Below are 13,197 nucleotides of genomic sequence, written 5' to 3'. Positions count from 1 at the left end.
GAACATCTGAGCTCCATAAATTGAATTGTCATATGGAGAATATTTGTAATAGGAATAAGCAATCTTTATATTATTTTGAACAGATATAGTACTATTGTAGATTATACAGAATTCTAATACACTATAAATATCTACTTATTGTATAAGCAATTCATATTTACATGAAAGATAGATGACAAGCAATTCAATCATAATAAAATAGGATGTATCATATAGAAAACCTCAGTAAAAAAATATAGCACACAGTTATTTAACAGATTCACCCTTACTGATTAAGTCTTTCAAAATGTATTACTTAATATAAATAGATGGTAATAATATTTATACCTAATGTTTATAATACAATGTATTTTACTGGATATATCAGTAGTGATATTTCATTGTTTGCCAGCATTTAAGTAATCACTTTATTTGTGGATAATGTACTGAAAGCAATACATTTGTTTTATGTGAACATTGATGAAAGTTAGTGCATTTTAATTATTGGTGGATCCCTCTTCCCCCATTTCCTACATATAAGGATTTTCATATGTGTCATTTCTTATTATAAAATGAATGAAATTATAGGTTAAAAGCAACAAATTAATTTATTGTGATTAATGATTACAAGTTCCATTTCCATATTCATAAATAGCCATTTTATGGCATATACTTAATTTTTTTTAGATTTAAATGGCAACATTCTATTTTGTATAATCAGGAAAGGTACTGAATGATTATTGTCAATTTAATACTGTTTGTTCAGAATGTGATTGTTATGTTCTGTGACAGTCCTAGTTCAGGCTTCTATTGTTTACCTTTAACAACTTTGTCAGTTTGATGTCATGTATAAAACAGTTGCCTTGGTAACAGCTTAAGTATTATGTATGGCCAAGATGGGTTACAGAACCACAATTCAAGTTAAAGCAATTATATGACTTGTTATGCACATTTACTTATATGAGAAAATCATCATGCTTCCCCTTGATGTTCAATATAGTATATTGCATTTATGACACATTAAAACAGTAGTGTTATTATACACAAGCCCATGCTATTAAATTGAGTGGCTATTGTCAGTTTAATACTATTTGTTCAGATTATGATTGTTACATTCTATGATATTTCAAGTTCAGGCGTCTATTGTTTCTCTTGAACAACTTTCTCAGTTTGATGTCATGTATAAAACATTAGTTACCTTGGTAACCACTTAAGTATTGTATATGGTCAAGATGGGTTACAAAAACTACAATTCAAGTTAAAGAAATTACATGACTTGTTATGCATGTTTACTCATATAAATAATTCATCATGCTTCCCCTTGATGTTCAATGTAGTGTATGAAAAGTTGAGACAGTAGTGTTACTATACACAAGGCCATGTTGTCTAAATTCTGCAGACTGCTTCATCTTATATGATGATTATATATATTATGCTTAGCTTTACTAAAATCATACTATTAACTATTGTTTTTTTTTTTTTTTTTTTTTTTTTTTTCCATTTTACCAACCTGTTCCATGCAGTGGCCACTCTACCAGTGATCCACTCAACACACCTTCCATTCCCACAGATATTTCCATGAAGGAAATCTGATGACTCTCTAGCACTTCCCGGCAACCCCAAACACACCTAGAATGAGCAATCCCCATATGCCTACACGTCCAAGCAAGCTAACCTTCCAGACCACTGCAAAGGGTTCTACACAAGATCAAGTGCTCGTCTTTCACAATAACTCAGACTTCCACTCTTATGTAAGTCCTCAATGTGTTTGGACCAAAATACATTTTAAATATAAAACTGCGCTTATTTTTTATTTATTTATTTTTTTTTATATCAAGAATCAACTTAATGAGCTAAACAAAGTGTTGGGAGACCATCAATATATGTACATGTGGTTCAAAACAGCCCTTTTATTATATATATTTTTTTAAAACCAAAAGATACATTGCCAAGAATCATCTCAGAGGCTCCTCAGTGCCATTAAGCATTATTGTCACTCTGTCTCCATTACCATAGCAACCTTGGAGCATCTGTTTCTGTTAGTGTGTCTGTGTACTGCATACTAATGGCTTGCGATGCACCTGAAGCAAAGCTTCCCTTCACTGCAACTTCAAACCTAAATTCCCTCCCTTTCAGCGAGACAGCAGCTAGGAAAAGAACGGAGAGCAAACAGATAAAAAAAAAAAAAAAAACCCTCCCACCAAGCTGCCACAACAAGAGATAACACATTCTTCCAGCCTTCCCATCTCTCCCTCAGCAGATGTATAAACAAACTATTCTCTGCCAAAATATCCCAAATAACAGTTTTATCTACCCCTTCTCCTGGATCCAGGCTATAACACCAAATGTCTCTTCCTAATACACAAGCATCAGTAAACCTCGATCACAAGCCACAACCCACATATTCCCAGAGATGAAAATGGCAACATACAACAGCTGCAAGACACAGTTGCATCCACACATACCATGTCAGGCTTAATCAAACAGCACTCAAAGCTTTGACACCTGCCATAATTGATATTAACTATGTTTAGACAGAAAAATAATGGCATTTGTACTAGCTGCCAGACACAGCTGCATCCATGCACACCATATCAGGATTGATCAAACAGCACTCATAGCTGTGATACCTGCCATAATTGATATTAACTATATTTAGACAGAATAATGATGACATTTGTACTAAGAGCTTGCTAATATTAGTTAACCAGGATACACATGACATTTTTAAATCATACTTTAACTGAAGAAGGCATTAGTCTCCATGACAGCATTTTTTTTTGAAAACACTCCACTGTTACTGCTATTATATATGATGTTAATTTGTTACATTTGAGTCTGAACTCTGATGAATGGTACCTTGTTGAATTAGTTAATTGATTACTTAAATTATTATAAGTAAAAACATTGAAAAATGAACAAGATAAGTATTCATTGAGTTCAAGTAGGGGAATAGAAATTTCTAGGTTTATATTATATGTTGCTTTGTTTTGGCTTATATATAATATAAATAGTACCCATCTTGACCTACCTTGGTTTGTGAAGATTTATTGGACTCTTTGAGCATTCTGAATAAATTATTACTGTTTCTCAGTTGCTTAAGAAACCCTCTTTTTTTTAATAAAAACAGATGACTAGTGATTTACCATATCAGTTGATACTTTGAGATATGTAGCTGTAAGAGTTATTTTTTGGGGACAGATATCTTAGAATCAGTTTTTTGTTTCTTCCTTTCACCATCACTCCAACGATTTGTTTCTTTTATTCTTTTAATTGTAAGGGCCATCATTCCATTTCTTCTGGGATAGACACTATGTTGTTGTTTTTGATAAATATAGCAGCTTCTTCTAAGTCATTAAAGGTTCTCATCTCATTGGCAAAAAGTTTTTTTTATCTTGGCTGAAAATGCAAGCTGTGTTTTAATGTTGTTTCCTTTCAATCCATCTTGATGTACCTTTGTTTGTGAAGAATTATTGGACTCTTTGAACATTCTGAATGAACATTCTGAATAGATCTTTATTGTTTCACAGTTGTTTAAGAAACCCTCTTTTTTAAAAAAATAAAAACAGATGACAAGTGATGTACCATATCAGTTGATACTTTAAGAAATGTAGCTGTAAGAGTTTTTTTTTTGGGACAGCTATCATGGAATCAGTTTTTTGTTTCTTCTTTCTAGCATCAGTCAAAGGAGTTGTTGCTTTTATTCTTTTAAGAGTAGGGGTCATCCATTTCATTTCTTCTGGGAGAGACACTATGTTGATGTTTTTGATGAATATAGTAGCTTATTCTAAGTCATTAAAGGTTTTCATCTCATTGGCAAAAAGTATTTATATCTTGGCTGGAAAGGCCAGCAGTGCTTTAATGTTGTTTTGTTTCAGCAGTTTTATTATTGGCCAGACTTTTTTTCCTTTGTTACAGTAGTCTGGAAGAATAATCATTGTCAAACCTTATCAGGCTTTGATTGTATTTTAAGGGTGATTTTCTTCAAGCAGATTTTAATATTCGTTCCTTGTCCAGAGATGAAAGAAATTTTATAACTATGGATCTAGGTGGAGTATTTGTTGAGTTAAAAGCAGGTTTCCTCACTGGTCTATCCATCCTTTCAATTCCAAATGAAAGTCCCTCTTTCAAGTCTAAAAATTCAGGAATCCAGGTTGTTATGAATGAAATAATGTCTTCCCCTTCAGTGTTTTCAGGCAGACCAAAGACCCTTATGTTGTTTCTCCTTTCATCTATTTTGTTAAGCAGCCATGTATTTTGTTTAAGCAGAAATTATTTTTGGAATTCTTCCTCTGAGTATCCCTTCAATGTCATTTAGAGAAGTCTCTAGATTTGTTATTTATTGTATGGTGTTGCTGTAATAGTTCCTTAAGAGTATCAGTCTGTTTTTGAGAATTTAGGTTTTCTAAGTCATTTTTAAAGCCATCCATCTTCAAAGATAGTTCTTGTAAGGTAGATGTCATCAATTGCAGTTCTTATTTCAAAGCAGCATCTGGATGAGAATTCCTTGAGTTGTTCATATTCAGTGACTCAATATATCTCTAAGTTACTTGACATGAAAACTTTTGTATATCTCCACCAAAATTGAAATTTACATAGTTTAGTAGTTTATCTATAGATTCCTGATGTCTTAAACTTGAAAATAATACAATGTTCCTATATTATTATACTAGTGCCTTCTGTGTGGGTCTGCATGTCCTCCCCGCGGTCGGGTGGCCTCCGAAAGACATGCGTGAATGGGCGTACCTTCGCTGAAAGTTGGGCATCGGGCTGGCAACTCGGCACCATAAAAATCGACTGCCAATCATTAGCGGACCGGAGTTCTGCTGTGGCGACCCCTAACAGGGAAAAGCTGAAAAGACAAACAAACATTATACTAGTTTATGGAGCTCTCAAAATTCATTGATCTCAGTTGACCATCTAGGCCCCCCCCCCCACCTAGGCAGATATTTTGAAGTTAGAAAGAAATCAAACAGTACTTACTGAAAAATAAATGAATAATTTGCTTGTCAAGAATGATGAAAAGAGGGGAGTCGCATGAATGGCTACTGCCTGGCTACTACTAATGCTAGTCTCAGCACAGCTTCACTCTGTTCAGATACAATCCTCTTTTGCTTCTTCTCTCACCAGAAGTAAAATGTTAGCACCAATCCCAAGAAGAGAAGCAGGCCGTGGCCTGTTTGATGATCCACAGTGTTGTCCCAGATGATGCAAGGGTCTGCAGGTTTGTAGCCTTTTTCTGGTAGATGCCTCGAATAGCAACCTCTCTAATCAGGTACATTAACCACAGACACTCACTCTCCATTCAGAAAGAGTCAAGAATCAATGCACTCTGCTCCTAATCTCACCAGGATCAGAATATAAGTACAGATTCAAGCTGTCACCTATAAAACAGTTATTAAGCTTTTTGGTCATGAGCAGTCTCCATGAAATAATGTAACTGTACTCCTTCTCTCACCAGCAAAAAAAACTGAAACATTAATCCCAAGATGACTACTGAGAGGTAGAATATGGGGCTCTCCAATAACTGGTGGTCTTGCAATAGATGCTTAAAGGTAAGATGAAAAAATATTTTACCCTAAACACTGCAGTGTGCACTAGAAGAGTTAGATGTGAAAGTGGGTAATTTAAGTTTTGCCTGTCTAAAAAGTTGTTTTAGTGGAAAATCACTATTTTTAAAACAGCAAGATAGACTGAAAGGGGGTGGTCACTTTTGTATTCTGGTACTACGGAATAGAGTAGGATGTTCAGTGAATTTAAATAGTTGAAGGGGAGTGATTTCACAAAATGTTAATTTTGTGCTTACTCACACCAGCCAGTAAAAGCAGAGAGGAAATGAGATATATGGTCAAATTGCCATAAAGGGCAGGCAACTAAAAAGACTGTGTTGTGTAAAAACACAACAGTAACCGGGTGGGAGGGTGGTAAAAATTTCTGTCTGACTCAAAACAGACAGAGCTGTGTTCTCTTTTCAAGTTTTAATATGCAGTTAAAAGCAGAATACAAGTAAAACACAGTGTAAAGAAAATAAATCACAGTATACAAAATAGAAAAAGGCAATAAAGTAAAACAAAATACAACAAATAAAAAGGAAACTAACCTTTCACTCACAGCAAACTATAGCAGGGTCTGGGTGAGCCTTTCCAGTAAAAGCAAGACAAATGTAAGACATTTTGGAATCAGATCCTCAGACTTGTCTATACTTTATCTTTCTGTGTGAAGCTCACGCATCCTGTCACCAGACAAAGCTCTATAAGCTGTGTGTGTGTGTGTGTGTGTGTGTGTGTGTGTGTGTGTGTGTGTGTGTGTGTGTGTGTGTGTGTGTGTGTGTATTGTGGTCCTTTTACTGTGATATCAAGAGGAGGCATAGAACAATCCAAAATGGACTACGACTCCCACAATAACAAAATGAGGACTTTGTTCTGTTTCATAAAATAAAGCTTAATCCCATAAGACTATTTTCATCCACTGTTTTGCTGCAAATTTTCTGCCCCAAGATCAACTGCAGACTCCTTGGGTATGAATATATTTAAAACAATCACACAACTCACTATCATGCAACTAACTAATGGTTATTTTAGTTTTACTTACTTTATTTTATTTTGAATTTCTTAACCAAGGTAGAGCACTGATCCCAGGATACCATATATGCAAGTTAGTTTAATCAATGAAACATTGCAAACATTGAAATCCATTATAAAAAGTTTCTATTTGAAATACATGCTATCTGGATTTTGACCATATAAAGAAACATCTAAGTTTAAAGTATTCACTGGCAGTAGACAGTGTTTTATCTTTGGAAGTGGTTACATACAAAAATAATTTTGCACTGATATCTGTTATCAATATCTGAATAAAAATAGACATGCTGTTAAACCTTGGTAATGTTCTTATCTGTTTATTTAGCCTCATGCAATGGACCTGTACATAAAATCATCATAAAAGATATAATATGTGGAATAATACTGTAATAAACATCCTCAGAAAGGAATATGAATATGGCAAATAATCCCATATAAATTTTACCTGCAGATCCTGAAGAAATGTAGTTTTGTGGGCAAGTCGATAGTTCATTTATGCACTGTATCAGATCAGTGGTTCCAAGTACAACTGAAACAGTTAAAAAAGGTAAGGTCATTTTTCTCTTTCAGTGTCATTTAATATACCTATCTAGCTATACACACACACACACACACACACACACACACACACACACACACACACACACACACACACACACACATATATATATATATATATATATATATATATATATATATATATATATATATATATATCGAGAGAGAGATATAGAGACATATATACACATATATATATATATATATATATATATATATATATATATATATATACATACATACATACACAGTTTTAATTCTATGAGCACATTAATGAAAGTTGAAGACCCTACTGTGGCACATCCCCAGAATATAAACCATTATGCAACTACCTGTCACGTCTGAATATTAATAATGCTTGCAGAGAACAGCATTTGCTTGGCAAGAATCCACATGATATCCATTTTAAACAAAACTGTGCCTCTGGTTTTTCCACTGCCTGCTAATGCAAATGATCATGCCTGTCATGGACAAGCATACCTGCAATAAATCAGCAGTTATATGTTTGCTTCTTAATGTTTCATCTTTTGTTTACATGATACCAATAAAAAATGTGCAATTGGTTTATTTTAAGTGTAATATATCTTTATTCAGAAAATCTAAGTCCATTTTAGTTCAGTGAGATAACCTCTGAAAGAGACCCTTTTATGTTCTTAGACACAGTAAATATGATTTTATTTCCTTTCTAAACATGTTTTATATGAAAACAGAGCAGAATGCATGTCATAGGCATGATGCTGAAAACAGTAAGCAGCTATGGTCACAAATTCCAAATGCACACAAGAAAATAAATAAATTGTGTCTATGTTAAATAAACAAATGCTTAAAATGTCGAGTACAACATACTCAAACACTTTTAAGCGAATGTTTATTTAACCAACAGCCAAGAATATCGCAAAACACAATATCGAAATGTTTTGTTTGGCCACCTACCCCTCCAAGTCCTACAGAACACTAAACCAACTTACAGCAACTTCCAATACATCGTAACAAAAAAAAAGTTAGACAAACATACCGTAACGTTGCAAGCAGGGGGCAAGCCCCCCTGCACCCCATACCCCCCTACTTATATATACCAACTCTGAGACCACACTTCAGTGAAGAAAAGGGAAATTATCCCTTTCTGCACTGTATGGCACCATTAGCAGTAGCTTACATGACGAAATACGTCACATATGTCACTGCTGGCCAACTGAAATATTTCGGAACTTCCGTTTTCTGACATTCTGGGCTGTCAATTAAATAAACATTCGCTTACAAGTGTTTGAGTGTGTTATACTTGACATTTTAAGCATTTGTTTATTTAACATAGACCTAATAAATAGATACTGATTCTTACTGGTACTGATTTCTGATAAAAAGTAATTACATTCTGGGAAAAAGAAATAATTAAAGAAAAAAAGCTGTAAATATCTGTATCACATGTATCTGACATAATATAAGACCAGTGAACACACATACTATGAAATATTTTAGAACAGGTATATCTGATCTCTCAGTCTAAGACACATTTCTGTCTAGTCTGCAGAGTACAAAGATCCTGCATATCTTTAAAAGAGCATTTCTGAGTTTTAAAACAGATAGCCCATGTTACTACTAAATGTTACTTGTGAAACAGTGAGACTGATACAGGCTGGAATTGAAACTGCCCTGGAATTTCTCTCTTGTTCCTTCAGCCTCATGTAACAATGCTTAATAATTTCTGTGTTGTTATCTGGTCAGCACTCTATCAGTTATATACTGGCATTATCCCCTTCAATTTATTGCATAGTCTGATCCTTTCCATTTGCATTGCTGTGTTATAAGTAACTAAACAAACCAAGTCATTATTCCCCTTCCTTGTACAACTTATCCTAAACTTCATCTTTCCTTTCTGAAATACCTTATGCTCTCTTTTTCTAACTGTGCTTCAATCTCAGCTCACTGAGTCAATCTGGTCTCTATCACTTCCTACACAGAATTTTTACATTTGCTGCACTGTAGTATCATTTTTTTCTCAATTTTTTTTTAATTTTAACAAGAAAACATTAATATATGATAATAGAAATATTATAAAACAAATATATGTATCTAAAAAAATAACTAATTTAACTATTTACAATGGTGTCTACAGTAAAACAAAACTTTTTAAACATTAAAAGAAATGTGATGAGCAATTGTTAGTTCATTATTAAAGTCTGTTTATCCAGCAGTTCTTTGAATTTCAACCATATATTATATGAAGCAAACAAAGAAGAAGACCTCTGGTATTCCACCACAGCAAAAATCCACCACGATAGTGTCCTGTGTCAAACAGCAAACAAATGAAAAAAAGTAAAAACAGCATTAAAATTCCATAGAAATAGAACGATAAGCGCTTTCGGCTATTTAGCTTTCTTCAGATCTGAAGAACGCTAAATAGCTGAAAGTGCTTATCGTTCTATTACTATTTCGGCTATTTAGCCTTCTTCAGATCTGAAGAAAGTTAAATAGCTGAATGCGCTTATCATTCTATTACTATGGAGTTTTAATGGTGTTTTTACTTTTTTCATTAAATTTGTTTGCTGTTTGACACAGGACTCTATTGTGGTGGATTTTTGCTGTGGTGGAATACCAGAGGTCTTCTTCTTTGATTGCTTAATTTTTCCACTGGTAAACCTTCAACAAGTGTAAGATAATTTTTTCCTCCCATATATTATATGAAGAGGTGATTCTAGATGTTCTTCTCTTGATCGTGATAAGTTCAAGATGACAGACCTCAGTTGTCAAGTGTACAAATTCCTTGGCTCTATATCAGATCATCGAAATGGCTTATTATCGAAGGCCATAACGTCAAACTGCAAAACCAGAACCCTAACAATATCGAAACCTCAAAACAGCATTTTTTTTTCCCAGGGAAAAAATGTGCTGTTCCGAGAAACACACACACACCACAAGCACAGTAAAAAGCAATAATCCACACACATACATTTAAAAGTTACATCTAACCCTACACTACACTGCACATACACTACAATCTATCCACTTACCTTAACCCAGACCCTAACCCTAAGGTCCATCACTATCACACCCACACCTCACCTGCGCCCTAACCCTAACTCACTTAACCCACCCCAACCCCAAATTCTCACTATCAAACACTCACCTCACCCGTGCCCTAATCCTAACTCACTTAACCCGTCCCTAACCCCAAATACTGTCACAATCGTACACTTACATGACCTGCGCTCTAGCCCTAACTCACCCAACCCACTCCCTAACCCGAACATCAACACAATCACACACTTACCTTAACCCAACCCGTAACTTTCCACTGCATCGCTGAAAACAGCGAAGCCACAACAACGGCCAACCAAATTCTTTCCCTAGGAAAGAATTCAGTTTTGTGCAGTTTCATTGTTTTCAGTGTTCACGATATTGGGTTCGATATTAGATCATTCAAAATTCTGCCATTTCCATGATCTAATATAGACCCAAATTCCTTCATAGCAGGAGTCATATGATTCTTCCAGTTCTCGATGATGACTTTACTTGCTAATGTTAAGATACTACATAAAACAGGGTATTTTATTTTTATGATGCAAGTGGAAATAGGTGTATTACATATGTGACACCCCTGCACTGGCCTAGTAATCAAGGCTCCTCAATCCTCACCACTAACACCAGTGAAAGACATGCACATTGGGAGGATGATAAGTACACACACAGTAAAGTACAATTTCCCTCAAGAGCACACAGAGATCACAGTCAGTCTGGGGCTGTTTTTCCCTCTCTCTCCAGATCCCCAATAGGACTCCCCACTGGCACAGTTATAGGGTTAATATTTCAGCCAAGTGGTCAAGCCAAAACCTCCAGCACCCTCTCTGTCCAACCAGTGCTTCAAGTCCCTCTCAAGTAGCTGACACACACAGACACACACGCACACACACACACACACACACACACACACACACACACACACACACACACACACACACACACACACACACACACACACACACACACACACACACACACACACACTTTGAGATATGATTTATATACAAACACACAGACACTCCTGGGGAAGGCTAGCACAGGTTCACTAGCTATGCCCCCTTCTGCCCAGACAATAAGGTAGAAATCACTGCCACCAACAAGCTCTGCCTATCAGCTACTATAAAGCCCTTCCCAAAGGGTGACCAATTCTACTGTGTAAAGTTACTATTATCCAACTGGTAAGTGTGTCCAAGACTTTAAGGCTATTTAAGAGTGGCCTGTACAGTGTCACCAAATACATATGCAAGTACTCTAAGAGCTCAAATATCTCTAAACAAACCAGCCACAATTAAAATGTTTAAATATATTTTATAATAAATAATAAAAGCATAAGACAATACTCAATAACAACACAGTGACAACAAAGTTCAGAATCACAGGGAAATACTTTAAAACAACATTGCAGGACAGTCTCACATAAATGCAGAAAACATATAAGCTACTTTTTACTGTCTTCCTATCTATTTCTAAGAGAAATCACTGCACTCTAGTACTTACTAGTAGCAAGGCAAATACAGATGAGAAGTGCTGAAGCTAGATGTTTTCATGTCCAAAGACAAATACAAAATGTGCAGACTCTCTCTCTCTCTCTCTCTCACTCTCTGAGATAGTTCTTAAATTACTATCAAATATTTCTGCTGGGTTATCTTAGATTACATCATTTTTGTCACCTCTGCCTTTAGTTCCAGGGCTAACAGGAGCTTAAAATATAACACTTCTGTGTTAAAAATACTTATCTCTAAGAGGTTTTCCTAAAACTGGAAGTTGTAAAACTGTTAAACACTTTTACCTTGGAAACCTATAATTATTTCTGTTTCCAGACAATAGAAGAATTTCGAGCTGCAGACATTCTGTCTCCAAGCTAAGATAAACACTATCATAAATAATTCAACTTATTTTCTAAAGAGTTTTGCTCTTTTCTAGTAGGGTGCTACTGTTGTTACACTTTTAAAGCTCAGCACATAACATACAGTTTACTTACATTTGTAAGACAAGCATACAGATTATATTACTATTCACAAATAACATAGAATTATTTACAAAATTCCATCTAGCTGGGCTGGCTGCCTTCACAACATAAAGTTAGAGATTTGGTCAGCATTAATTTATAATTAAAAACAGACTATAAAGAAATTCATATTATCCTAATATTTTTAAGTTGTTTACAGACATAAAACATATGCTGCAAATCAGCTTTAACATTTAGTTTACATCTCCAGCAACCTATGTCTGTATTACACATCAGTTCATTTTTTTGTGGTGTGATAAAGGTTCTATGTAACAACTTCCAAGAGATATCATCTACCTTTGTGATGAAGTAGTTTGTTTTGAAGACTGGAGTATAAGTTTTTTATCATCTTCACTTGGGGAATTATTATTAACAAGTCTAAAATAGTCCCAACAGCTTTCTCTGTAACATACTATTAAATTCTTGGGCACCTTATATATTTTAGATAGAAGTCCCTTTCCAAGTATACTCTGGTGCATTAAAATAATAAGTAAATCAATGAATGTGGGGAAAGAATTTATGACTATTGGTTGCATTAGATCAATCTTACGTTTAGCTATTTGTCAACAGTTTTGAATTTCTAGCCACGTCTTTCTTAACTTAAACTTAATAATGATATGGTCAAAATTTTGTAGCTTCCCATTATGTAATAATTTTTTGTTTAAAAGTGCAGCCATGATGTTAAATTAAATGTATTAGTATTATTTTGATAGGTATAATTTCTATAACCTTTGTGAGATTTGGCTCCTCCCTACATACACCTTTTGCTAAGCTTCATAGTATGATGAACATTCACCTTTTTGTACCTGGTTGTACTGAAGAGCTGCCATGAAGGCTAATTTATTAGGTTTCTGTTTACCCATCACTCAAGTATACTTTTCATTTGTCTGATTTATGACATCTCCCTGATTTAAATGATACAACACAGTTTCAGTGCAATTAGCCAATGACCAACATTATAAAGAAATAAACACATAGAAATCTGTGCGGTCAATGTCATGTGAATCCCTTAAGACAATCATAGGTACATCAGATTTCCAATATCTCTGTTAA

At 34.7% G+C, this 13,197-nt stretch overlaps 1 protein-coding gene across 5 annotated transcripts in view; it reads right to left on the bottom strand.

Annotated features, from left to right (window-relative positions):
• The window catches only part of LOC122812119 (adhesion G protein-coupled receptor E2-like), a 1,702,710-nt gene that overhangs the window by 1,380,734 nt on the left and 308,779 nt on the right, over positions 1–13,197 (bottom strand). For all 5 annotated transcript variants that reach the window (XM_044084406.1, XM_044084405.1, XM_044084408.1 and 2 more), the window contains exon 2: positions 7,006–7,089. In XM_044084406.1, coding sequence (XP_043940341.1) covers positions 7,006–7,089 — 84 coding nt within the window. The remainder of the gene's footprint in view (positions 1–7,005; positions 7,090–13,197) is intronic.

This window comes from Protopterus annectens, chromosome 9.part0 (genome assembly GCF_019279795.1).
Source record: "Protopterus annectens isolate FY-2018-M chromosome 9.part0, PAN1.0, whole genome shotgun sequence".
Classification (NCBI taxonomy): domain Eukaryota; kingdom Metazoa; phylum Chordata; order Ceratodontiformes; family Protopteridae; genus Protopterus; species Protopterus annectens.
This window is presented reverse-complemented; position numbering and strand designations above follow the sequence as displayed.